Source organism: Lathamus discolor, chromosome 10, assembly GCF_037157495.1.
Source record: "Lathamus discolor isolate bLatDis1 chromosome 10, bLatDis1.hap1, whole genome shotgun sequence".
In the NCBI taxonomy this organism is placed as follows: Eukaryota; Metazoa; Chordata; class Aves; order Psittaciformes; family Psittacidae; genus Lathamus; species Lathamus discolor.
The window spans coordinates 4,259,720-4,287,531 of NC_088893.1; the positions used below are offsets into that span (position 1 = coordinate 4,259,720).

Here is a 27,812-nt window from a genome sequence, read left to right on the forward strand (position 1 = left end):
TTTCCCCAAGAAAGCTCATTCTGAATCTACAGTTCCAGGAATTACTTGGCTCAGACTTGCAATCTGCTGCATTAAAATGCGAAAATGTTTTTACATGTGCTGTACAGCCTCGTTCTGCTACTGCTCCTTTGACAGTTGATGGTCAAGGGAACAGCAACATGTTGTTATATGAGTATATGTAAGATAGAGGTTCTTTGAAACATACAATGAAGACAGTTATGATGATACTTTAAAATGTAAGCCAAATGTGTGTTTTTTTGCAGACTTCTTGTATTAGGACGTGAAAATTCTCTATGACGTCTGTAAACTTTCTAGCTTCCCAGGTGTATCAGCGCTTGCCTGGAGATTTGAAATTATTTCATCACCTTGCACATGCTGCTTCTGGTGACATATCCCCCTTCCAGTCTTTCCTTTCTTACTTTTTTCTTTTAGTATTTCTTATTGGAAAATAACTTTTAATGCATTGTTGTGCTGTGATATAGCAAAAAGATGTAGTCAAGATTTTAAAGGCTGTGATACATTTGGTGATTAATTGATGAACTCTCCAACCTGTTTTCAGCATAGTCGTTAATTTCCTAGTTTAACACCACTGTCCTCTTCACTACTGGTAGGTGTAAATTTCAAATTAATTGTTTGCAAATGAATTGTGGAACCATTCAAATGAATCCCGAACAATTAAAATCTATTTCTTGAAATAAACTTTCAAATTTTCAGTTTACAACAAATCCTGCAGAAGCACTCTCCCCTCTTGTGTGTATCTGAAATTTGCTGTTTGCATCCTCCTCAGGCTGGATCTGAGAGTCCAGAATAAAACCAGCAAACCCAATGGTTTTATAAAAATTAAGGGCCTTTAACAGTTCTGTCTAGCAGAATGGTGAAGACCAAAAATTGTTTTCTAATATCCAAATGCATTATTATTTGAATAATATTGTTTTACATTCTTAATGGGAAAAGTGAGACATACCGGTTGAGAAATGTTTCAAACTAATAGGCAATAATTCTCACTTAAGACTAAATGCCCCTTCTATTTATTTTCTATAATTTTCAGGCTTCTTCTGTAGCTTTAACAAAAAGGAATCTTCATTCTGACAAGCAGTGGAGCATCTTTATAAGTTACAGTTGATGGGTACATGTACAGTAGGATTGAAACAAGCAAATGCATGTCAGAGAATCTCATACTGCGACCTTCAGAGGGCCTTTCGAATTAGGAAGTGCCCTGTTTTCTGAGGCAGATTGTCTTCCTCTGCCTATCAGTCACTGTGTGGTTTGAGATGTTACTCTTGATTCCTGCAGTGGAAACAACAGTTGCTGATGGCTGGATAGTCTTCAAAAAGCATTTTTATATTTTTAATTTTTTTGGTGTGTTTATTTGAGGCCATGTGCTAAATTCTTTTGGGTTCAAGTGTAGGAGTAGTTTCTGGGCCAAGCAATAGCACTGCTGTTACTAAGCTCAAAGTTTTTCTTTTCTACTCATATCAGAGGATTGTTTGGTAAAGTAAAGATTCTGGAGGTGAATGGATAGCTATGTAGTACATGAATTTCTGTAGCTGTTAAAAATTACAGACCTGAAAGGTCTAATACATATAGGCATTGGAAGCTATTCAGTCTCTGTAAGATTCTTTTAAACCTTATTGATGTTACTGATTTAACAAGGATTAATAATGATTTTGGTCAACGTGAGTGGAATTGAAACTGATGTTGCATAAACTGTTAAAGTCATAGTTCAGTTGTGCTTAGAATTACATGAGTGTGGCACCCATGTGAGAGGAAAATCACAATACTTTTCAGTTATGGAGCAAAAGACCAGACACATTCATAACAGTATTTTTATCTTCTTACATGTGGTGGGCAGTATTGGCACTCTTACACAGGTCGAGGGATTTTGCTGGTGGTTTGTTCCACATATCAAATATTTTTATTCCCCAGCAAACAAGGAGCATTTGAAGAATATCTTGGACCTGGTTGAGTTGTTTGCAGGTTCGGATGTCTTTTGGCAGCTGATGTAACAGCTGTGCTACAAGATGATTTGGTGTGGGTTTAGGGGATAGTGTTTCTGGTGTTGCTCGCAATGTTTTTTGCTCTGGTTGGTTTGAGTTATTGGTTGCAAAGTTTGATGCTATTCAGAAATGAAAACAAATAATGTTTTTCCCCTTCATAAGCCAGAAACATTACACCACGAGACATTATCCTGCGGCGCTCTCCTACTGATGGAATTTGGGGTATTCTTAGGGTTTTTTATTATTTTATACTCTGTGTTTTTAAAAAGCGATGCCAAAAGCTGAAAAACAGACATGGTCACAGGAAATCGCAACTGAGTGGCATAAGCTTTTGCACTCAGTTCTAGTGTCTTAGGCTGAGGCTGTAGCCATTAAACATGCTTTCAGGTTCTGACAGGGAGTAGAGATGAGTGACTAAGTTATAAGACTTTACCGACACAGGTGGTTTGAAGCATTGCTTTAAATGATTGCATGTCCTAAATGTATTCTCAGAAGAGATGTTCCGTTTTTTTTTCTTTCCTCTCAAATACCCAATTTGTGTTTCTGTTTCAGGCCACAATAAAATTTGCTTTATTCCGGGGATGGTTGGCCCCATCTTGGAAATGACTCTAATTCCAGAAGTTGAACTACAAAAAGCCACAATCCCAATTTTCTTTGACATGATGCTGTGTGAATATCAAAGGACAGGAGAATTCAAGAAGGTAATTAAAAATACTCTATGAGAAAGGAAATTAATCCAAATGCTATGAGGTCAGTTTATTTCTGGAAAATGTGTTGTGTGGGCTTTTCTGCTCACGGAAAGTAAAATCCAAACTATTAAGAACAAAGGAATAGCTCTTGTGCAAGTGACTGTAGGCTCTCCAGGGTGATTTCGTTGGACTTAAATAAAGCTTCCATGACAATGACAGCAATGAGGTGCTGGAATGGGGGCCCAGAGTGGTTGCAGGATTTTCATCCAATTCTTTATGCACGCTATCTGACAAAAGGAATACTTAATTCGGTATTACCAGATTTCTCAGGAAACTCCAGCTTTTCTAAATATTTATTGTAAGAAAAATAACCACTGTGAAGAACTGACATTCCTAAAATATGTTCAACAGTCATTAAAATCATAAAAATGATTTTAAATTTACAAGTATTAAAGGTTTTTGATTGATAGTGGCATGGTGGGGTAGGACAGTTGGGAAAGTGATCTGAATCTCCTGCCACTGCTTGCTGTGTCTACCTGGGCAGTTTCTTTCCAAGCTGACTTTTGTGTTTCAATGAGAATAAGCCCTCACTTTATTCTGTGTTGGCACACTGCCTTTCACAGTGAATTTAAAAGTGGAGATTCAGGCTTTGTAGTTACACAAATAATGAATTCAGAAAAACCTGCGTAACAGTAAGTGGCAAACGGAAAGTCATAATTTTAGGCATTCATAGGGAGTAAATATAGATCTCTCACTTACATGTCCAGCTATGTTTAATGCTTAAAATCACGTGGGGCATTTCTGTGTCAACCACGTGTGAAACAAGCAAGCAGATGGTATTTCCATTTTGGTCTGTATTCCACAGGGCAAAGCTTCTGCTTCAAGGCCAAGCTTAAAAGCCACTTTGCTTCTGTGCATCTGTTCCCTCAGTGTCCTAGTAGTCCTGTATTTGGCTTCTTAAAAATGTTTTCCTGCTCTTGGCTCATATTTTGTCTCTTGGGAATGATGCACAGATCTGTACAGAGCAGAAATCCTGAATGCTCATCAGTCATAGTGACTGATTAACAGGAACAGCAGCTTAGGAGCCTGGAAGGTGCCAGCCACTTGTGTCACCCTTAAACCACTTCTTATGCTAATATGGGTAGGTTTCAGGTGCTATTTTTTCAGCGCTGTGGGACACGGAGGTTGTTTTTTTTGCAGCTTAAAAACAAGAGGTAATTTTTATCAGATGGCAGTATGACTGTTTCATAATTGAGCAGCTGAGTCTCATTGGTTTCTAATGATCTGCTTTAGGAACTGTAGTCATTTACTGTTAAGAATTGCAGGTTTTATCCTCTCCTATGTATCTGGTAATTAAGATACATTTCTTAAACTTGTATCTGCAAGTTTGGGAGTTCTGGTGAGTATTTAAGAATATATATTTTAAAGGAAAGGCACATTAAGTTTTATGACTTAATATTCTGACCATGTTAATTAGAAAAGGCAAAGAATGAATATGAGTGGAAAATTATTTGATGCACAAAAATGTAAAGTTTACCTTTTGCCAGTGGCCAATTTTCACTAACACGGTGGTAGTGAGCATTATAAAGGATATTGTCTTAAAGTTTTAGTATGAAATTTTGAGCATGTTATTTCAAGACTGCCTTAGGCATTCAAGAGCCCAGACTGACATTCAATTAAGACATCACTTTGCTGAACTTTAAACATAAATAATTCATTTCTAATCTAATCTTTTCTAATGAGATAGGGGAAACAAGCACAAAGGGAGCCATCTTTACTAGTTGAGGCTGTACCAGCACTTGAACTAGAGCTCGACTGGTGCCTGAGAGATGGTTTAATAAACTTTCCCCAAAAGATTGATTTCCATACCCTGACATGGTCATATGCCAGGACACGTGTGTGGCAGGGCTCCCTTCTGCTGGACACATGTTGTGTCGGTGCTAGCTCAGGAGGCTGTGTCCTGCTTTATGCACACAATTGATGTGCACTAAGGGAGTAAAGTTATTTCAATTTATCCAGTCGGAATTTTATTTTATATAGCTCTTTCTAGGAAATCAGCTAATCCCAGAGAAAACACAATTCCACCTCTGCCTATTTGAAGAATGACTACTATTCTTAAAGTTAGTGTAATGGGATATACACATAGGTGTATAAAGGGAACATAATTGCTTTTGTGTTGGGCACATGTTGAAGGAATCCCATCCTGAAATGTTGATAACCCATCTTTCCAGCTTGTGCATTTTATTAAGACTTCCCAATGCAAGACACATCATGAAGCAACCTCATACTGTTTGTTCTACCTGATCATGTGAGGCCAGAAACTAGAAAAGACTTACTTAAAAAAGAAAATGAAATTTAAAAAATGGCTCTTTGCAATGCAAATGAAAATATAATTTACAAAACATTGATCCAAGTTATGTTATGGATTTAAATTGGCTTAGGAAAGAGTAATCCATCTGTGTTCATATTCTTGTTCAAATAAGTCCTTCTGTTTGTGCTTGGTATTTTCAATTTAGTCTCTCCCACTGGCTCCACCAGTTGCTGAAGCCATCTGGGGAGGTTGTTGGCTTTCCACTGTCACTGGGTTGTGCCAGAAAGTAGTGCTGCCTGATGGTACGCTCTTGGGCTTGCAGACTTACTGATAGAGGATAGATGTTTATTCTTAGTGAATCTGAAGGAGCCCTGTATGTTTCTGAGCTAACAGCTGTCAAAGGTTTAATGAATAAAGGTATTCTCAGCAAGCTCCTCTGCTGCATGTGATCTTTAATTGCTGTAAACAATCATATTTCTTACTTGAAATTTTATTATATATAAAGATTTCAGAAGCATGTGAGATCAATCCATTAGCAGACAGTGGGTTTGTATGGCTTGGTGCTTTGGACAGATCCATGTAGAAAAAGCTGATATGTTTTGTAGTTTGGTATTGAAGTGTGTTCAGAGATGTGGAGATTTCTGGGATCTATTAGATAGATAAGCAGGTGTTTTAAAATCAGATTTTTGCCAATAACAATTAGGCACACTCTGTTTAAGTGAGAGGAGAAATACCCTTTCCAGGGCTTAATTTTGGCACAGACACATTGAAACTTTTGTCCTGGTTTCAGCTCTAACAGTTATTTTTTTCTTTTTCTTAGTAGCCGGTGCAGTGCTGTGTTTTGGCTTTAGACTGAGAATGCTGATAACACACCGATGTTTTAGTTGTTGCTCAGTAGCACTTGATCAAGGACTTTTCGTTCTCTCATGCTCTGACAGTGAGGAGGGACACAAGAAACCACAAGGAAACAGAGACAGGACACCTTACCCAAACTAGGAGTACCCAAAGGGGTATTCCATACCCCAGCAAGTCATGCCTAGTATATAAACTGGGGCCAGTTACCCAGAAGGCCCAGATTGCTACTTGGCTGGGTATTGATCAGGGGGTGGCAAGCAATTGTAGTGTGCATCACTGCTGGTTACTGTTTTGGGTTTTTTTCCCCTGTTAGTTTTATATTCTCTCCCCTTGTTATTTCCGTTAACATTATTATTTGTGGTAGAAGTAGTAGGTTTGTTTATACTTTAGTTACTGGACTGTTCTATCTCAGCTCTTGGGGTTTTCATTCTTTCCATTCTCCTCCCCGTCCCACTCAGGTTTGAGCAAGCAGCTGCTGGTGCTGGGTTTAAACCACCACAACTTTATATTTCTGCCAGCTATTTTATCTGGTTTGGTTCAAGCAACTGTCTTTTCTGCAGCTTGTTGAGAAACTGCAGGAAAGATGCTTAGGAAGAGGGTTTTTTTGTCCTGATCCAGCATCTGTGAAATGATTGCCTCCTAGTGAAGTAATCAATTCTCTACCTGCTGAATAAGTGCTAAGAAGGATTTAAGAGGTGGATGGCATTTAACTGGTGCTTGACTTGTACTATATTCACTGATTTCTGTCTTACCACAGTAAGTCCACAGAAAAACCTCTAGAAAATTACTAGATTAGGTGGTTTTGCTTAATATTGCCTTGTCCTGAAACTGCCATGTTACCCATTTAACATCTATAGACTAATACACATAGCATTTACACATAGAAATTAATTCTGAGTCCTTTAAATGTCTTTTGCACCCTGAAGCAGCCAAAGTAATTTTATTTCCCCCCTTGTTTCTCTATCTGTCAATTATAGCACTTTATTCTCTGGTATTGGTATAGTATGTACTGTTCCACTGGCGATCTTTAATTTGTATTCAAATTACAGAGAAAGAGCTAATATTTGAGCAGCAAAACCTGCAAGTAACAGGACAAAGAATTGTTCTGGATCACAGAGTACTGGTGCTCCTAACAAACCAAATTTTTTGCATCCTCTAAGGAAAAAATAAGGTTCCCTCTTATTTGACACCCTTATAGAAAATAAAATTAAGAAATAGCACCAATGTAGTAGTCCTTCTACTCAAATCAGAAAAAGGGATTTCTGTTTCTACTAAACAATTTCTAGTTTTCTCTGAGAACGTTATGGGAAGTATTTCACAATGGAGACTCTGAGATCTGAAGTCATTAAGTATTTCGAGGAGCAGTATAGAGCCTGTTCAGTGTGCCCAGAGATGAAACACATGCTGCAAGCTTCTGTTGGACTACTGGACTAATGCTGCTCAGTTCTGGAGTTCTGTTCTGCTGTTAATGTTTCTCACATGCACACTGTAGAGGTTTGCAAATTCATATTCAGCAACGACTTTTTGTATGTAGGCATCTTAGTGATAATTAACAGCACTGTATGTTCTTCATCCAGGCAGCAGACTGTTTTAACCATTCTATGTGCTTTTAAACTGGTGCTATTCATGTTTTCATGAACATTACTTTCCTACTGAGTCAACTTCAAATGTGTTCATGATCTTTAAGGTGCCTTCCAACCCAAACCCTTATATCAATCTGTGATCTTTCATACCTCTTGAAAATACTATCATAAAATCATTTTATATCGGGGGGGGGGAGAAGGGGAAACCCAACACAAAACCTCTCAAAAAAACCCAACAAATTATCTTTTGTATTTCTGTTACAAGTCTGATGCTAAATATCAACTGTTTGAGGACATTTTTCAAACACACAAATCAATGCTTTTAGGTGCTTAGAAAATGGGAAGACCCCGAACAAACTGTATGTATGTATATCCTCAGGTTATTTTATCAGTTTGCACTAAGAAACAGGTATCTGGAGACAGTCAGGTGGGCATTATTCAGCTGGAATGCATTCAAGCATTTAACTCTTGGGAGCAGGTGATATGACAAACAATCCTCAGATACTCTTTTGATGCTATCTTGAAATGTGTTTGACCTCTGGGTATCTGCTCTGTTTCTTTCTTTCTTAGTTTGAAAATGAAATCATTCTGAAGTTGGACCATGAGGTGGAAGGAGGACGAGGAGATGAGCACTACATGCAGCTTTTTGAGTCCATGTAAGTAGTGCATCAGAACAAATGCCTTTGGGATGTGGTTTTATCTTATTGTGTCCCCTTCTCAAACTGGTAACCTCAATTAAAAATAACATAGAATCTTAGCAGCTGTTTTCATGAAGGGATGGAAATAACATATAGTTTGAGTAAACCTGGTTTGGATTGTGTTTTTTTCATTTGAACTATTTTTCTAGTAGCTTTTCGGTATTCTGTGTTCTAGTTAAATTATGAAGAAATTATAGCTAACCTGCATTTCTCTATCCAACTTTCAAAGAAAGATAATCATATATTCACTTTTTTAGTCTTTCCCATGTATTTCTCTTTATAACATTTCATAGTTTTATTTCACAGTAGTAAGAAGTTATTTTAGAATGTCTTACTTGCTTTTCTCAATGTGTAGCTTGGACTCCAAGGGGTTATTGTCTGAATTTACATAAGGCAACTGGAATGAAAATATTGCAAAATGTGGCAGTTTATTCATAACATTTCTATTTCTCTGTTTCTAACAATCCCAGAGCCTGATAGAGGTGCTTGCTGTGCCTGTGGCAGGCTGTGTTTGGGATGTACTGGGCAGTGTAGGAATCCTCATGCCTGCCTCTGAGACTGCATCCCTAGCTCTGGGCCTTGGACTGTAACAGTGAGGAAGAGCATTGTTCCTCCTGAGCTTTCTCTAGCCCTGATAACCTAATAGTTATTGAGTACAGATACCTAACAAAATCGGTACAGGCCTTGTGACATGTAGCACGTATGTTTTTTACTTTCTCCAAGTCTGTGACCTTGTATGTATTGTGCTTTTTTGTAAGGGGTAGCAAGCCTGGCAAAGTCCCATTCCTCACCAGGTGAAGCTTCAAATCCTTGTCTATACAGCAGTGGAAAAAAAAAAATCTACTTTCAGGGAAAAGATAATTTTGTAAAAAATACTGAACTCTATGATCAAAGAATAATGTGGAAATGTTATCTTCTGCAAATAATATGTAATTATGTTCTGATTAAATAGTGACTTTAAAAAGAAACATCATTTAAATCAAACATAATTTAAATGTTTGGTATTTTAGTTTCATTTCTGGCCTATGAGGAGGCAGATAAAATATAGAGGCAGATGTGAAAAAGTAGAAGTACTGACACATTTTAAGTAATATGAAATTGTTCTTTGAAACTGAAACACTGGCAAGGATGGGGTAAGTTTTGAAGATGTTTCTTTCGCTTCCTGACATTCAGTGACTATGTGAACTGGGAGCAATAAGCTAATGTTTCCATTTTGAATGTGGTTTGACTTCAAGAGTTATGACAGCTAAGAGGCGATGCGGTGTGTATCTGGGCAGCTAGTGGTGTGACCGAAACCAGGTCTGCAAGTACATCATGTTCTTACTTACACCACTGCAAAGCCTAAACCATGATGCCTGCCTGAGCTGTCACTACAATTACTCATCTCTGAATGTGCAGATTCAGCTGACACAGTGACATTGACTGCACTGCTAAACTTCCCTTGCTGTTAGTAAGCTTTTTTCCAAATATCCATACCAAATCTTCCTTGCTTCAGTTTAAGCCAGTTATTTCTTGTTTTACCCACAGGGGACACAAAGAATCATTTTTTTTTTTCAATTTGTAGCAGCTTTTAACAAATTTGAAAGCTGCTGTTCAGTTTTCTTCAGCCTTCTCTTTATGGTAAACAGCCCCAGTATTTCAGTTTACCATATGGAATGTTCTCTGAACATTTCTACAATGTCTAATTTGAAATATTTCATTCCTGGAGAAGGTATTCAAACTGCGAGTTTAGCAACACAGAGAGAAGAGCCTCCTTCAGATGTTGTGCAGGAGGCTCTTTGCAGTTCACTGTTTCTGAGCTGTGTATCTGTTTGCTTGTCTTGTTTGCAGTTTACTCTTGCATGCAAGTATTTTTTAGAGAACTGGTGTAACCTATGCAGTTAAACCCCATCTTTGAGTAGTGCAGTTAAATAATCTCATCAAATACAGTTCACAGCATTTGATCTCCTGCCTTTCCAAAGTACCCTTCTTTCTTTAATATACATATTTTTTCCCCTTGATACTGTCCCACATTCTACAAGACTTTAAGTTCAAGGTCTCCACACTTCTAAAGATGTCACTTCATATTATCTTCAGAGAATATTTTTTTGTTCCACCCTTGAACTTGTTTAATGATGCCTGCAGAGGAGCAACTGAAGCAGAGGCTGATGACCTGTCTGTGGTAGGACCTGGTTCTCTCCTATCTATTGGTTATATGGCTGGCTAGGTTTAAACCTTCCTACCTCCTCACCTTTCACAGCAGGGATTTCAAACCTCTGTCCCCAGCTCCCTGTTCTAGCTGGATAGAAACCCAGTTAAACTGGGCTCCAGATTTATTAATTTGGTCATATTTTTGCCAGCTCATGTCCTGTAACTCTCTGCATTCCTGCACAGTTCCTGTTCCCACCTGAATGCAGAATGTAGCCATAGTCAGTGACTCCTATGAGTTGCTGCTCACTTGAGCAGCCAACACATACCCACACTGGCTGGTTGCCAGGCACTTACTCATGCCCCACAAACTACTTACAGTCAGGAGACACATAAATGGTGCTTGGCATTTGCCCATAGCCCTGAATGTTGGCATGTGCCGTGGTAGGGTGGTGACCTGTGCAGATGAATGCTGTCCTGGACACCACCAAGGATGAGTTGGGATACAGTGGAACACGTGAGAGGCTGCTCTCTACAAGCAGAATAGACAAGGCTGCCCTGCTTTGGGAAGTGGAGGAAAATTGAGCTATGTGAATATGAGTTAAGTTATGCCACTTGGCCTCTGGCTCAGAAAATGAGTTCTGGCATAGCTTAGTTACTAATATAGGCACAACAGAAAATAGCATTTGGAAGCTTTCCAGTTCCCCATCATTGCAGTGGCCCATGTTATACAGTTGTTGTCTTGAGCTTTAATGAAAATATTTTGTCTTTTAAAAATTCTGGGTTTTTTCAAGCTCTGTTTAAAAATTCAAAGGTTTCTTGCTCCCTCCTGGGGGAAAAGAAAAGAAATCTTCTGAAGTTTTACAGCTTCTTTTTATTGGGATTACTGTATAAAGCTGAGCAAGACGTTTTAAGTCTTTCCTCATGAGACAGACATTCCTCTCTTCTGTTCAGTTTGCAGTTCCTTTGGTCACTGGGCTCAACTCTCCAGGCTGTGCCCACCCCCAGCCTACTGGTGAGGGGGATGTTGAAAAGGCAGCCTTGATGCAGGGGAGCACTGCTCAGCTGTAGTGTGTTATCAACCTTTCTAGCTCCCAACATACAGCACAGCACGGTGAGGAACATTAACTCCAACTCAGCCAGACCCAATGCATGCATCTAGAAATATATATGTGAAAAAAACCCAAAACCAAAACTACCCACAACCCCCCCATATATATGTAAATATATATAATACATATATAATAATGCAGTTTCTCAGAGAGAATCCCAGTGGAAAACAAGAGTGCTAAGTAGAGGAAATAAGCTCTTAAGAGAAAGAAAATAATCCCTAATGAGATTCTGATGATCATTTCATAATTTTTAAACAGTTAAGCTTTAAAAACAAAGCTGTGACAGTAATGTGTAATATCTACTTCCAAATCACTTCAGCACTTCATGGAAACAGCGTATGCTAATATTATTAATGTAAGTTGGAATAGGATGTATAAAACTCACCTTCCTATATTTTTATCAGCTAGTTCTAACTGCTTTTTTTCAGTCTGCAGGAAGCTTTATGTTTGGGTTTGCTTATTTGTCACAGGCAAATTGCTCTGGTTAGTAAATCTTTTTTGACCTGAAATTGTTATTTATGTTAGTTTGTACAGTTAAGTGTCAGTAGAAAGTTCAAAGAGAAGGGACTAACTGTTGCATTTTTTATTGCTCAACAACAGTGGAGAGGAAGGTGCAGTTTTTATCATTTTATCACAGTGATGTGGCATTCCAGAGACCTGAGTTGGTTATACCACAGATCCAGGTTGCTCTTTTCTGGAATTGTGGGTATACCCTTGGATCTGAAGTTATCTTCAGCCAGGAGAAGTAAATGGCTTATTTTTTTTTTATTTTATTCTTTTTTCCTACTTATATCCCATCTGTCTTCTGGATTTCTAAATTACCAAGGCACAAAGGGGACTTCCCGTGCATTCTGCAGTTGCTTTAGCCCTGATTTGGTGTCAGCCTTCATGTCCAAACAATTTTCAGCTGCTGGGCCACTAATCCTCACAGTAGTGTAAACCCATGGTCTGTGTTTGCAGCCTTACAGAATGTGCAGGTCAACATCCTGGCATTTGCCACCTGGTGGGAAGGTTTGTTTGCCTAGTTAAAGGCCTCTTGGAGAAGCTGCTGGATTACCGAACTGTGATGAATGATGAGAACAAGGATAACCGCATGAGCTGCACTGTGAACTTACTGGTATGTTCTCTTGTCATTCCTGTGTGAGGATGGGGAAGAGCTTTAGAATGCAGTTTGTAATGATGAATGTAAATCTTCCTGGGGACAAGAGTGGCTGGCAGTGCTTAGTAGTTATTTAAACTCTGAGGCAAGACACTTTTATATCTGTTTGTGTGGATATATGCACAAACCTGAAAGCAATGTCCTTCAGTTCTTTGGTTTTGCTTGTGTGTTTTATACACTTTGATTCTGTGGATAAATAAGGAAATCTATTGCTTGCATACATATTGATAGGCTTAATGTAATAGTGGGCTATTACAAAGTCAAGTTTTGCATCAGAAGCTAACCAGCTTGCTGCTTTAGCAATTCAGCGATTACAGTTTTAATATCTGGGAAGAAATCTGCAAGATGCACTTGCACCAAGGTGCCAAGAAGATTTGAGTCTCTGCTCTGTAGGCCACCCTGTGGCCTGTTTCTATTCCTATTTTGTGTCGAGGATACCGCATACAGAGATTTCTCTACCAGGAAATTCCTCTAAGCTGAAGAGGAACCTTCATCAGCTATAAAGGTTGGAGGGAGAACATGTTAGTACATATTGCGCTCACATACTCTTCTGTTCATCAACGATTGCTGTGCCATGCAGTATTGATTTCTGCAACTCTTGAGGAGGCAACTCTTGTCAGACATTGTGCATAGCCTTAGCAACTCATACACCCACAAAAGCCCAGTTGTTGCAAAAATGGGTTTACTCCTGGAATCAGCCCTTTAGAGGTATTACGCAACAGTGTTCCATATCAACAGCATGGCCTATCAGCTTCAATAAATACCAGCTTTTTTTTCTGGCCACCATGTGTAGCCAAAGCATGCAGTTTATTCTGGTAATACACTTGGATAACCATATTCTCCTCTTCTTCAACAGAAAAACTTTCACTAATGATTTCATTAGTGAACTAGGAGAAGTATACATATGTATACCTCTAATTAGTTATTATTATACATACATATGTATAATACACTGTGTATTATATATACATGTGTTATATATAATATATACTATAACATATAAATAATATATGTAATATGTATATATTCATATACATATATACATATATGTTATATAATGCATATTATACATATGTATGTATAATAATAACTAATTAAAATCTTGATTGTAGTAGTGCCAGGTTTAAACATAAGATAGTCTGTAGACAATGTATTTATTGTGCTGTCCAACTACCAGGGAAAGTGAAGCTTTAGTACATGTATTTTTATCTTGTTTTAATGAAAGAAATTAGGAGATAACTTCTAAATGTTTGTGTCCCTAGAATTTCTACAAGAACATTAACCGTGAAGAGATGTATATCAGGTATGGCAGTTGTTCTGTTGGATCTGTTTTGGAGAGAGCAATGATATTCTCTTGTGAATACTGGCAACATTGAAACTACTCTTCTGCCCATGCCCCCTTTCAGGTTTTACAGGGACTTGCTTTGTCTTTCTGGGTTGGTTTTCTCCTTTGCCTTTATCTGTTGTACCTGCATTTATTTACATGGAAAATGTTTACATGCAGTCCAGAAGCGCTGCAGAGGAAGGCAGCTATCTTTAGTAAAGAAATAATGGACTCAGAGGTCTGATTTAGACCTTGAGTCTAGTTGTCTCTGAGGTGGAGCTGACAGCAGGTCATGGAAGTTTGGCTCCTTCTCCTCCTTTTGTGCAATGTTTCAGCACACACAGAGAGCACAGAAAAGTCTGAACAAATGCATAGCACTTTAACCTACTCAAAGTGTTCTTAAAGGTTCTGTGGGTGGTGACTGCATGGCATCTATCTTGAAGCTCCCATTACAGGTGTTATCTACAACTTCTGTGACACTTCCTATTCCAATCATGTCAATATCTAGTGTCATTCTTGTTCTCTCCTCTAATAGATACTTGTATAAGCTGCGAGATCTTCATCTAGATTGTGAGAATTACACAGAAGCAGCATATACCCTTCTGCTCCACACCTGGCTCTTGAAGGTTAGGTTTTCTCAATATATAAATAAGATCTTGAAACTTCCAAATTTATAAACTAAAAAGTGATTGTCTTAATCTCTGATTTACTGTGTATATATAACTTTCCACAGGAGTATTCAAGTTTCTTTCCTGTTAGGGTGGTGAGGCACTGCAATCGGTTGCCCAGGGGGGTTGTGAGTGCTCCATCCCTGGCGGTGTTCAAGGCCAGGTTGGATGAAGCCTTGGGTGGGATGGTTTAGTGTGAGGTGTCCCTGCCTATGGAAGGGGGGTTGGAACTGGATGATCTTGAGGTCCTTTCCAACCCTAACTATTCTATTCTATGATTCTAGGTAAAAATACTGCAGTAGGTAACACAAAATGAACATTAATTGTTGAAATAGTGCTATTTTCCATAGGTGATTAAAAGCCATATATTGCTAAAACTAAATATTGTAGCAAAAGTAGTTTTCTTCATGGAGACAACTTCATGTCCAAATTCTGAAGCCACTTAACTTCGACGTGGGTTTCATTTTGCCAATTTCTCACTATCCCAGATACTACAGTGATGAAAATTAATTGCTGTTTCTTGCAGCTTTCACAGGGGATGTCTGACTTTTCATTTCAAATAATATGGATCACTCTGTCAAATTATGTTTGCTTTCTCTTGCAGCTGGTAATGATTTTTTGCTACAAGTAATGTTTGTTGTCACTGAATCTGACATTATAAGTAGAAATGGTCAGTAAGATGTATTTCCATTTCAAGGGAAAATTCAACATTTAAGTGTTCTTCAGCAGAAGTCTGTGTTTTTTTAATGGAAAAACTCATTTCAAAAGAAATTATGGAATTTTTTTAACTGCAGAACCATATAACTGTTGCTTTTCATGGTGCTATTTTGCTTAAACTTCATTTTGACTTTTCTGATCATACAAAAATATGAAGCAGATTTATGTATTGGTATAGACAAAGATAACATTACATGCAAATATTTTAATACCAAACCACCACATAAACCCCAAATCAGTCCAGATGACACCACTGAAATAAAACAAATTTTCTCACACAGATTTTTATCCAAAATTCCTGCATGAGGAGCAGGAAGGAACAGAAGTTTTTAAAGTGTTATGTCTAGTCCTGGCTATCACATGAAGCAGAGCACGTGTTTAAGGAGATGATGGAAACATTCCCAGTGCCTCTTTGTGGTCATGTAAAAAAGACTGGGGAAAAAAAAAACACTCAGAAAAGCCCAGGGGACTAGATCTCGGGGTAGGGGAGATGCCGCTTTGAAAAGCTGAACTCCAGAAAGTTGTGGGTTTCAATGTGGCTTTATTCACAGTGGTCAGATGAGCAGTGTGCACCCCAAGTTATGTCAACAGAGTTCCAGTGTTCACAGACCTATCGCCAGTTGAAAGAGAATTTGTATGAGAAGATCATTGAATACTTTGACAAAGGAAAGGTAGGTCTGAAGAGTTTTTCTCCTGCCAAATTTCTTTTTTCTGTGTTACTTTCTATGGTTATATTTAATGAATATCCTCTGTATAAAACATGTGTGTAGGAAAACCTCTTTGAAATGTGGGTCAACTACAAATTGTGTTCTAAATGGTTATTCACAGTGCATATCTTTATATGAACATATTTTTTTCAGTAACCATACTCACCAAGAAAGAGGACTGATGTTTACACTAGTCATGAGCATCTCTATAACGCAGCAATAAAATAGTAACAGTTCTTGACTGTACTTCCCTTTACTGCGCAAAAACCCACGGACCACACAGACCTCACTGCTGACCCATTCCATCATTATCGCCTGAAACCAGACAGTTCAAAATGGACGTATTTGCTCTGGTGAAGTCCGAGAACTGCATCCCAAACTGAATAAGTTGCAGTTTGATATTCAGCACCTGGGATAGTTCAGCTTTCTTAAAAACCCCTGTTAATAAGATTGCCTGTCAATGCAATGACAGTAGAGTTGAGATTTCTGAAAATCAAGCAAAGGGCTAGAAAGCAAGGAAAAATTCTGCACTGCTGGATAAGGTTCAGAACTACCCAGCCTAGAAGGACCTAGGACCACCAGAACCCCCCTTTTGTCTCCTCTATCCTGAATACGTGAGAAGACTGACAGAATTTGTGGAAGAGGGCATTTCTATCTGCTTTAAGAACCACTTTTGTGCTGCATACACTAAGCACCTATAGCAGAAGAGTATAAACTGTCCCAGGCTTTCCAAAGCAGCTTGGTAGTTCCTCACGGTAATTTTCGGAGCTGGTATTAAGTTGTGTGGAAGGAAACAAGCTGCTACTCCAGGCAAGTGGCAATTGAAGTCACATGAGTTTTTAGGTGACATGGGGGGCTCTTACATGCAAGCCTACTGATGATTATGTGTCCTTCTGAATTTCCTGTGAAGTGTGCTGGGTTTAAGGAGAGGCAGGTGGCAGTCCCTTTATACACTGCTGCTGTGCTTAAGGTATATTCTGCATGTTATGCACCTTAATGCTTTTCTTTTTTAATGTATCTGAAAGGTCAGGTGATTCTTTTACTATCTCATTGTAAGAATGAAGTGGGTTTACTTATTCCTTCCCATAATGACCCATATAACACTTTTATTTTTTACATTAATCTGCTTTCCTAAAATTTATGATTGCCTTGAGTCTTCATTATAAACGTGCAGGTAATAAATGACTTCAGTTTTAAGACAGCATAATCAATAAAGCTATAGTTAAACACTGATGCATTAGAAACTTGTTGGTACTGGAATGCCTTTATGAATATGTGGTTGTATTGCAGATGTGGGAAGAAGCCATAGCTTTATGCAAAGAACTTGCAGATCAATATGAAAAGGAAGTTTTTGACTATGAACTTCTAAGTCAAAACCTGGTAAGTTTATTTAAAGGTCTTAAAATTATTTCAGTCGCAGAAATGAGTACTTTTGAGCTGTCAAATGATAGAGCCGCTTATGAGCTTGTTGTCTACAGTTGGTTTTTTAATTCATTTGTCAAAGAGTTGCTATGTTTTGTTGTAACCAGCCACCAGTAGAGATTCCTAAAGAACTTTGTTCAGGTTGCATGGACATCTGCCTAGTAAGGTATTTTGAAGCTTCTATAGATGAATCAACATGTTATCACTTAGCGCAATTTAAAGACACGCTTAAAATAAATGTAACAGTTTTTGAGGCCTTTTAGGGTACACGTTAGGGTACACATTAGGGTACACTTTTAGGGTAGAAAAAGCACCTGGATTCATTTTTCTTCATTGAAAATTTTCTTTAAATTTTAGAAACTGGAATCTTGGCAAGCCTGAAGAATTATGTCCTAATCAGGGACTGGGGGAGTAACACATTATAAGGAATTAGAACTAGGTCCAAAGGCTAAAAGGAAGATGAAATGTTCAGCAATTTGTTTTCATTAAAATTGAATTAATCTAAAGAGATTCTTTCTCTCCCCCACATACATTCTCTTTTTTATTGCAAAGATTCCACACTCACATGATCTGTAACAAATGTTTAGGGCTCATTCAATAGATATCCCTGAATCCTCTACAAAGAAACCACCGGAATCAAAACAGGATGTTCAGGTACAGTGTTGAGTACAGAAGGAGTTTCTTTTCCTCCCAAGAAATTCTACTTTTAGCACAAACTAAAGGCTCAAGACAAGTTAAAGCCAGTATTTTTGCCAATTCCATTTCAGTTGCAGTGCTGGGTGTCTCCTAGCTATAACACAGGAAATACAAATAGTAACCCTAAATGGCACTTGGTATTTTAGGGAAGACATTCTTCCAAGCCCTTTACATAGTGTGTGTCCTTAGCATGATGCTAGGACAAAAGTGTGAGTTGATCCATAGCTCTGAAAACATTTGAGGCCGGGAGTTTTTCCAAGTGGGTTATTTCAGTAATGTTATCAGTGAAATGTTTAAAGTGTAAACTATGACTTGGTTGTTTGTTTTTCTTCTCCTGAAGAAATGAAAAGTAAAGCTGATTCTGAGACCACATAATTCAAGTTGAAGCCATAAACATTTAGCTATGTATTATATTTGCATAGAAATGTAAACAGTGACGTACTGCAGCAGTACATGTGCCAGTGCATGCGGACTGATTAGTGCTGTAGCTCACCGCCTGATTGGTAGCTCTCACATATTCACTGAGAGCTGTAGCACAGAGCCTAGTATTGCTGTACAGGTTAACAGCAAAAAAAACCCCAAACAGAAGTAACTGCAGTTGCTTTTGCTTTCAGATTCAACAAGCAAAGTTCTATGAAAACATCATGAAAATTCTGAGACCTAAACCGGACTATTTTGCTGTTGGGTATTATGGCCAAGGATTCCCCACATTTCTAAGGGTAAACCTGTTTAAACTCTTACTTCTTTTTTCTTTGTGTTTATTTTCGTATGCTTCTAAAAATGTGAGAGTGCTCTCCTAATGAGTCTCTGGGGATATTTGGCATGGATTTAGTTTTGCTTGTTTGCAGGACTGTAGAGAATCTGAATTGTCACTTGTAAGGCTGTGCATGAAATGTTTTCAGATGCGGTTTTAAAGTTGACTATTTCTCTTAGTTTGATTGTAGAAACTGGAGGATACTTCAGTAGTCAAGGTGATACACAACAGCCAAATGCAACAATATGATGCAATTTAGTGCAGGCAGCTCTTTATGGTTTATGGGTGTTAGAACTGGATGATCTTACGGTCATTTCCAACCCTAACTATTCTATGATTCTGTGTTTCTTGGATGAGTCCCCACACAAGTTATTGGTAACTAGTAGTATGCTATTAACTAACTTGTGTCCAAATTAAACCCAAAATTCTGTTTCACACGAGGGAGGGATTTTAAGTGGGCCTTACATGAACTGCCAAGAGTTTCATGTTGCCTCTCCGCTACAACTGAAATACATAACCAATGTAGAAGCAGCATATTTCTCAGACCGATGCATTCTATTGGTAAATATTGTTTCTTTTAACAGTGGGAAATAGTAGTTGAATAGGGAAGAAGAGTATAATGTAGAGCAGATGTGTAGTGATACTGACCTGGTAAATATTCCCTGCTTACCTGATAAACAGCTTCCTGGGCTGGAAGTGACAGTTTTGTTTTCTAGCCCTTCATGGATTGTTTGACAGTGAATTTGTCCAGTTGCTTTCTGAACTGATGCCCTCCAGAACAGTGGCCTCACAATATGTGTTGGAAATTTGTTGTTGCCTTTTTGTTGTTGTCTGATAATTTCTCTACGCTAGTTCTTACAGGGAGACTGAATAGTTTTCCTTTAATTCCTTTCCTCATCCCATTCATGATATATTGTTCCTTATAGTTTTGGTTTGTCTAATGCAATCACTCCATATGTTTAACATTCTGGTTCCCTTGCTGTTCATGTCCTAATTCATGAGATGGCATGACAAGAAGTGTACATGGTATTTGAAATGTGGATAAGTATAAGTTCGTTCAGTGTGATATTGATTCTTCTTTTCTTTCCCTGTTTTCCTTGTAATGACCCAAGTTCACATTGCTTTTTTGATATCTGATATGCATTGAGCTGACATGTTCATACCAACTGTCTGGTATGACTCCTGAATGAAAGTTTTTCCCTGAATGGTAACAGCTCGTTGATATCTTGGGACAATTATGGTAAGTTTCAGCTGTTTTCATAAAACAGACCTCTACACACTGAATCTACTCGCAGGTTTTTTTGCTTTTCTCCACTTTTGACTACTATGTGAAAAACAAGAATCCAAAGGGTCTGCTTTTAATCAGGAAATCTGCCAAACTTAGGAAGTCAAGCACAAATGATTTCTACTTTATACTTTTACTTTTTACTGGTTTTTAAAGATCATTGCTTTCTTTTAACCACAGTAGTGCATGTCTTCAGAGCATAAAACTAACCTGAATGTTTGATGTTTTCTTGTAGAAAAAGAATCTTTTCTTACATACTACAATGAATAATGTAGCTTTCTTTACTCTTGAAAAGCAATGAAAGACCTCTCTTTGCCAGTTTTAAAGGCCAAAGTTGCCTTGAAAACAGGGGAAAAATGTGCTAATATTACACCAAATTAAGCATTCACCTTTTGTTTCTGGTATTATAGATATACCCCATTTAATAAAGCAAACTGAACCACAAATGAAGTTAGAGTATTGTAAATGAGGACATGTCATAATATCAAGTAGAAGGAGCAGGATCAGGCAAAGGAAACATATGCGTTAGTATTAGAAAGCTGTGAAACCTGGATCCAGAATGTTTTTGAAAGATGCTTTTGCTTGACAGACAAGAAGAAAAAGAGTCGCAGTACTTTCCTTACTTCCCATCCTGATTTTATTCTGCTCTACAGGAGCATCCTTAGTGCTGGTACCACTTTGTCTTCATTCTGTCTAACAGCATTCAGTAGGGACTCTGGACAGTCAGTGCTGCCTTCCAGCACTTGGTCAAAGTGGTGTCCTGCTTCATAGTTAATGAATATTCAGAAAGCAGTAACACTCACTCCGAAATTTGGAGATGCTGTTGTGTCTTTGTACTGACAAACATGCATCTCTAGCTTCTGCCTCAGCTTCATACAGCCCAAGAACTGTATTCCTTGCAGAACAAAGTATTCATCTATCGTGGGAAGGAATATGAGAGGAGAGAGGATTTCCAGGCACAGCTGATGAGTCAATTTCCCAGTGCTGAGAAGATGAACACCACCTCACCTCCTGGAGAGGAGGTGAAAGGCTCTCCTGGTCAATGTATCCTTTAACACATGGGTGATGACAGAATGAAGGTGGGTTAGGGAGACCTTGTTTTTAGCAAGAGTTTATCCATGTGGAACAAGAATTTCCTAAAAAGGAAGTAAGTTTATTAATGTGGCAGCTCATTTTGCACTTTGATGTCCTTCATCTATTTTATGTTCTGTTCCTAAAGTGTTTGCTCTTGGTTTTGTCACAGTTCTAAGCACTCTGTCTCTTTCACTCATCACAGAATCATGTAGGTTTGAAAAGACCCTTAAAATTGAGTCCAGCCGTAAACCTAGTCCACCACTAATCCATGTCCCTAAGTGCCACTTACACACATTTATAATACCTCCAGAGATGGTGACTTGACCACTGCCCTGGGCAGCCTGTTTCAGTGCTTGACAACCCTTTCAGTGAAGAATACTCATTCAAGTCCATAGATGGTTTACCTTTATTTTCTTCAGATGGCAAACCTAGTGATGAACACTTGAATTGGCCAAGTTTAAAGCAGTGGTTTGTCAGTTACCTCACATTCCTAGCTGTTGCATCTAGATACTAAATTGATGTCTTCCTTGAACATTGTTCTGACTGACACTGCACTTGGCTATCGCCTGTATGTCTGGCATCAGAAATAGGCCTTATGTCAGTCTCAGACATTTTCCTAGGAAAATTAACTCATAAACATCATTAACCCCAAATTATTCTTGTTTAGAAGTACTTGAAGAGTTGCTTGGATGCATTATCTTTTTCTTCATGTTTTGATTTAAATCATTCCTGGCTGAGCAGATATGAAATCACCTGATTGTATCAGACATTTTTTGTCACATGTTGATTTTCCTTTATTAATTCTAAAGGTAATGGAACATTTCGCACTGTCTTAGGTGTAGTCTAATCTAACCTGCTGGAGGAAAAAAGAATCCTGCTTTCTGTTCGCATGGTTGGGCCTTATTACAGGCTTTCCTGAAGTCCTACATTAAGCTTGAGAGCCAAGCTCTCATAGGTCTGATTGGTATCTTAACTAATTGTATTTTTTTAAGATCATGTGCTTCAGTCCTTTCTTAGAGTAGAATTGCTCAAATCTAACAGGAGATATGCACTACTTATGCATTTCAGAAAAATCTAACCAGAGGGCATGAGTTTCAGATATATTGAAATACGTTACATGATATATTTACTTACAAATACAGTATTCAGCTTAAAAAATAACACTTTTGTGGGAAAAAATCTGGAGTAAAAGGGCTGCTCAGTTACAGATTTCCAAGATGAAATGCTAAACATGAGGACCTTACATATGCCTAAAGCTAAACAGTGAAATCCTTAACATCAGATGTTGTTGATGTTTTTTTTGTAAATTGGCAGGGCTTTAGAATTTAATGAATGATTCAGTGCAATAAATTCAGCTACAAATACTCAAGCTCAGTAAATAATAAAAATATACAGTTCAAAATGAATGTTGATATATATTTACTGGTTACTAGTGGCAGATTTTTCCTTTTTGGCAAAGCAAGCAGCACAAATGAAACCCTGAACCTTGTAAATATTTCATCAGGAAATGTCTTTTTTTATTATAATTCTGTTTTTCATTTTCCCCACAGCCTGCACTATTTCAAAGCAATAGTCGATGACATGCCCTTAACTTGCACGGTTTCAGATATCCAGTGTTTTACAGTGCAACCAGTCCTCGAGGAGCAACCTAGATTCAAAAACAAGGCAGTACCTGATCAAATTATAAAGTAAGTGAATTTCTGTAGTAGATAATATAGTGAAAGGTGGGCCATGCTCCTAAACTGACCACTGTTACTTTGTGAGTTCAGTCATTTGCCAATGGATCTTTTATTGTCTTAGTTAACTGACTTATGTATTCCCTAGGAATTTGATGAAACAATATCTACCACTTAAGGACTAGCATATGGTGACAGGATGGGGAGGTGGAATCCGTGCTTTGGGTCAAAGTTATTGTGTTTTCAACACAGCTTCTTAGGTAAACGATGGAGAGAGAGGTCTTAGAGGTGGCTGGCAGCACGATAATGGTTGAGTTGAAAGCTCTTGTACAACAGAATCTTGTTATGACTTGTTTTCAAAGTGCAAAAGACATTGAGTGCAATGGTTTCCATTTGTACTATGGTTAAGATTTTGTAAAGGAGAAAACAAAATGAATTGTCCAAATTATTTTGAGACCAAACTAGCTAACCTTTGTAGAACTGCTTGAATTTACTACATGCTCCTACTTAAGGGTTCTAACTACACATCTGAATAGTGATTGTTCATTCCAATTGCTGATGCCAAAACTGCATACGGTAACTACTGGAATATTGGCTGACTTCAGGCTTGTGAGACTTTTGCCTCCAAATCCATCGATATATAAAGGGGTATTATAAGACGGAGAGAGACTCAGGCCTGTAGTGACACAGTGATGGAACTGTACAGTACTTCCTTTTCTTTACTGATGCAGATAACCTTAGTAGGTTGGATCAGAAACCATGTTCCTATGAAATACCGTAACATAAGCTTGCTTAGCTCAACTGTTTGGGGTGTCTTCATTTGTTTCTTGCTGTAGGTTTCCAAAACATGGCTTGCTTTTACTGTAAAATATTTGATTTTCTCTGCAAAATTAGCTTTTACTTAAAATATAATTAATCTTTAAGGACAAAAATTGAAAAAACAAAAGGAGAGGGATTTTTTTTTTTTTTTCTTCCAGAGAGACAGACTGTGTAGTCTCTGCTTTTGAATCAGTCAGTGCTAAAAGCCGAGGGGTTACAAGTTCAGCAGAAATATGTGCTTATAGAGATTAGGAATAATTCATTAGCTAAACAGAATAGACCATAACATGAATTTGCAATAGATTCTTTACACTAATGTCCCCCTCTGCGAGTATTTATATATATTTTCTTGTCTGTCACAAAAAATTGATAGTAATAGCTTCAAATGTTTAGTTTCTTGAATAACTCTAGTTCTGCATTGTGAGCAAAATTGTAGGTGTAATTAAACTGATGTGGCATGTGTTGTGGAGGAAAAAACACATGTATTTCAGTTCAGGTGAATAGAGCCACTCTGTTCAGCCAGTTATTTTGAACAAAATATTTTCCTTTTCTATGCCATTCTAAAGCAGGCAAGCAGTGTGCATGCCACAGCAAGAGACAGGAAAGCAAAAATCTTTTCTAGACCTTCTGCTGGAGGTTTTAACATAACTACACCCAGTCACAAGCTGAAGCTTCGTACTTGTAAAATACTGTGTGTTGACCCTGATTTATAGATAAATAGTTGTCTCCTGAGTTTTCAGTAAAGTGTCTTTTTTCTGAGCAGTAGATTTGCTTTTAATTAAAAACTCAACTGCCTCAAAATGAAGTATTTCACTGAGATACCAAGATCCATAAATTTATGAATTCTGTATTTTACAACAGTTTTTTTATTCTTCCAGTTTTTACAAATCCAACAACGTGCACCTGTTCCACTACTCAAGACCAGTCAGAAAAGGATCTGTTGACCCTGAAAATGAATTTGCTGTAAGTAGATGAATGACAGGGTGATGGATGAGGTTCTGGTAGCTGTGACTGAATTCTGGTCTAGATCCTTTCTTAGTCTCGGATCACTCCTTACAGACACCCTAACTTTAGAATCTGGTTAAAAAAACTAAACACAAGGTTTTTCTATTTCGGCATTACTTCTGTGTACTTACTCAATGATACATCCCTGCTTCAGTTGCAGGTAAACATTATGTAGTGAAGTGTGTTCAACACATTTGTGTTAAGCAGTAATATTTTCTGGTACAGATTTTCATTATGAAACAAGATGCCATGTACATGAATCTCAAATGGTTTGCCTCATGCATCTGACAGCACTTGAGTCAGCTGCCAGCTTGGCAATGAGAGGTATGTGTTGACTGCCTTCATTAGTCAACCCAAATCCAGACAGACTGCAGTACTACCTGTGTCATTTTTATTCCCATGCCCTATGGTGTAATACTGAGAATGGTCTTTGTTGTTTAACTATTGTAGGAAATTTGCAACACCATACATTATTTTTCAGTACCATGCATAAAAATGTGGTAAATTTCTATATTGTAATTTTATAGATACCTGATACTGTATAGTTTGTCATGAAACAATGTCACCCAGTCCTTAAGGTTAAAGCTGTGCTCTTGAGATAGTGGTGGGGAAAGCTATTTATTTAGAAGAACGGACCATTTCAGTTCTCTGTGTGTTGATTAGTCCTGTCAACAGTTTCACTTGAGGAGCTTCTCACCCGCTGTTAAATTCAATACTTCAAATGCAAACTCTACCTTGACATCTCAGCTTTGCACTGTATTACCAAGACTCATGATGCACATCAACTTCCTTTGCAAACCAGAGAGTTTTGAAACCATTTATGAATATACCTTGGAATTGTTTTACAAAACCTATGTCATTACTGTTTTCACTGCTGATGACAGTAGATAATATTCATACTTGCTTCAGATAGGTGAAGGTAGATGAGCTGATACTGGTGAAATAAGGAGCAATAGCATAAATGAACTAGTGGCATTTTAAAATATGAACAGCTAGTCTTGTTCAAAGAAGAAAAGAAAGGAGCAGAAAAGTGTAAGAATGCTGGCAAGTTGTTGCAGGGGTATTACTGGGTTTAATTGCAGAAATATGTGGAGGGAGGAAGAATAATCTGGGTAGAGGTGAAAGTAGGTCATTTAGTTGTGGTCATTCAATCTGTAATGACAAAAATACGAGTAGATACCAAAAGATGCAAAAGTGATTTTCTTTTTCCTCTGCTTTGTGCTACAGATGACGTAATCTGAAACCAGACAAATGATTTGTGCAGATTGCTGTGCTTGATTCATTTCGTAGAGTCCTTTAATGCAAAAATGTGCATATAGTTTCCATCTATATGCTTAGACTCTGACATTCCAGAAGGCAGGAAAGATTAAAGTTTAAATCCTGACATACAATTTTCTCCCTGCTATGTTTTTTTAATAGTCTATGTGGATTGAGAGAACATCGTTTGTTACAGCATACAAACTTCCTGGGATTTTACGATGGTTTGAGGTTGTCGCCATGTCGCAGGTGTGTATCAACATGCTGAGAACCCAAATAACATGTATCTATACACATCCTCGTGTACAAATTTGTGAATTTATCACACAAGACTATTTTAATTACTTATTTTTATATCTACAAAACTGTAACTACTTACATTTTATCTTTCTATTGCTAGGATCAATGTATCTTACACCTGATTTATAGCTTCAGCACCAAGTCCTAAGGGAATTGAACAAATCTCTGTTGGTTTGATGAATATTAAGAATGTTGTGCATATACATGAACAACAGTCTCATAAAACCAAAAAGACCTTTTTATCTCTTTATAAACCTAAGAAGTTTTTTGTTTCTTTATAGACTACAATTAGTCCTTTGGAGAATGCCATTGAGACTATGTCCATGACGAATGAAAAGATTCTGATGATGATTAACCAATACCAGAGTGATGAGAACCTTCCTATCAATCCACTTTCTATGCTTCTGAATGGAATTGTTGATCCAGCGGTTATGGGTGGCTTTGCTAAATATGAGAAGGTGAGAGCTTTAAGTCAATGCAAAGAACATATTCTGATACAGTATACCGTAATTCCATTACATCCTTTAGTCAAAGTGGCAGTGAAATGTGGACTGGGACTATGAAAGCCATAACTCCAGTGATTAAGAGATCCTCATATCCTGGTCACATCTGTCTTTGAAAGCAGAAACTAGCAACTAGTGTAACTAAAGCTCAGTATTAATTGCAGTTATGAGGGATTTCATATGTTTGTGGGACAAAAATACCCTTTTTGTGGCTAAATAGGTTCTCACACATCAAAAGATTTGGCCTGGAGTAAATGAACAACTTTATCTTACAGTAGGTCTGGAGTATTGAGATGTCAGTTAGCAATCCAACTGTCACCAGGTTTCCTCAGTAACGGCAGTTTCTGTATAGCAGGTTTTGTTGTAAAAAATGGGAACACAAATAAAACCTGTTCTGGCAATACACGGAAAATAGAATGTCTTTTGGAACTGAACTGTAGAAAAATTGTCCCTAAGGCCACCTTGTGAAGGTGCAGCAGGAGAGAAAATAGGAATGCTAAAAACTAATATAAATTTAAATTCTAAATTATTAAAGTTTGGGATTAAAATCAACAGGGGGTTTCCCAACAGCTGCAGAAAAAGCAAGTGCCAAGCCCAGTAGCAGGCTCAGCACATCAGATAGACTCAGTGCTGAAACAATGCCATATGTGCATGTATATATATGTACACACATGAATTATATGTGGTAAGCATGAGCTATGCTGGAGGAGTATGGCTTATGCTATGTTAGTCCTCAAGTATCATTTGTTTAGCTATTTGCAGTCATGGACTAATCGCTACATTCTTCTTTTGTATGTGGGGGATGAGATCTTTGAGCAGCAAAAGGCAGTGTGTACACAGTGTCTGGCTCTGCTTGTCAATGGCAGAGAGAGACTCCTGTCTAAGGCTGACTTATGTCAGTAAGTAGGGTACTTTAATAAAGTGATCATTTATCCATGTAAATCATGGTACTCCAAATATGCAACTCTTTTTGAGTGCAAGCTTAATAAAACAATAACTGGGTTTCATAGTAAGGGTCTTAGACTCAGAAGTGTTGGACACAGACTGAATACATTTTACCAAAACAGAGTACCT

At 37.8% G+C, this 27,812-nt stretch overlaps 1 protein-coding gene across 1 annotated transcript in view; it reads left to right on the forward strand.

Annotated features, from left to right (window-relative positions):
* DOCK2 (dedicator of cytokinesis 2) overlaps positions 1–27,812 on the forward strand; it is a 166,280-nt gene that overhangs the window by 125,774 nt on the left and 12,694 nt on the right. Inside the window, exons 33-45 of the mRNA XM_065690729.1 lie at positions 2,550–2,698; positions 8,006–8,091; positions 12,333–12,489; positions 13,794–13,834; positions 14,391–14,481; positions 15,792–15,911; positions 17,238–17,327; positions 18,680–18,784; positions 21,007–21,148; positions 22,785–22,866; positions 24,552–24,636; positions 26,098–26,184; positions 26,517–26,693. Coding sequence (XP_065546801.1) covers positions 2,550–2,698; positions 8,006–8,091; positions 12,333–12,489; positions 13,794–13,834; positions 14,391–14,481; positions 15,792–15,911; positions 17,238–17,327; positions 18,680–18,784; positions 21,007–21,148; positions 22,785–22,866; positions 24,552–24,636; positions 26,098–26,184; positions 26,517–26,693 — 1,412 coding nt within the window. The remainder of the gene's footprint in view (positions 1–2,549; positions 2,699–8,005; positions 8,092–12,332; positions 12,490–13,793; positions 13,835–14,390; positions 14,482–15,791; positions 15,912–17,237; positions 17,328–18,679; positions 18,785–21,006; positions 21,149–22,784; positions 22,867–24,551; positions 24,637–26,097; positions 26,185–26,516; positions 26,694–27,812) is intronic.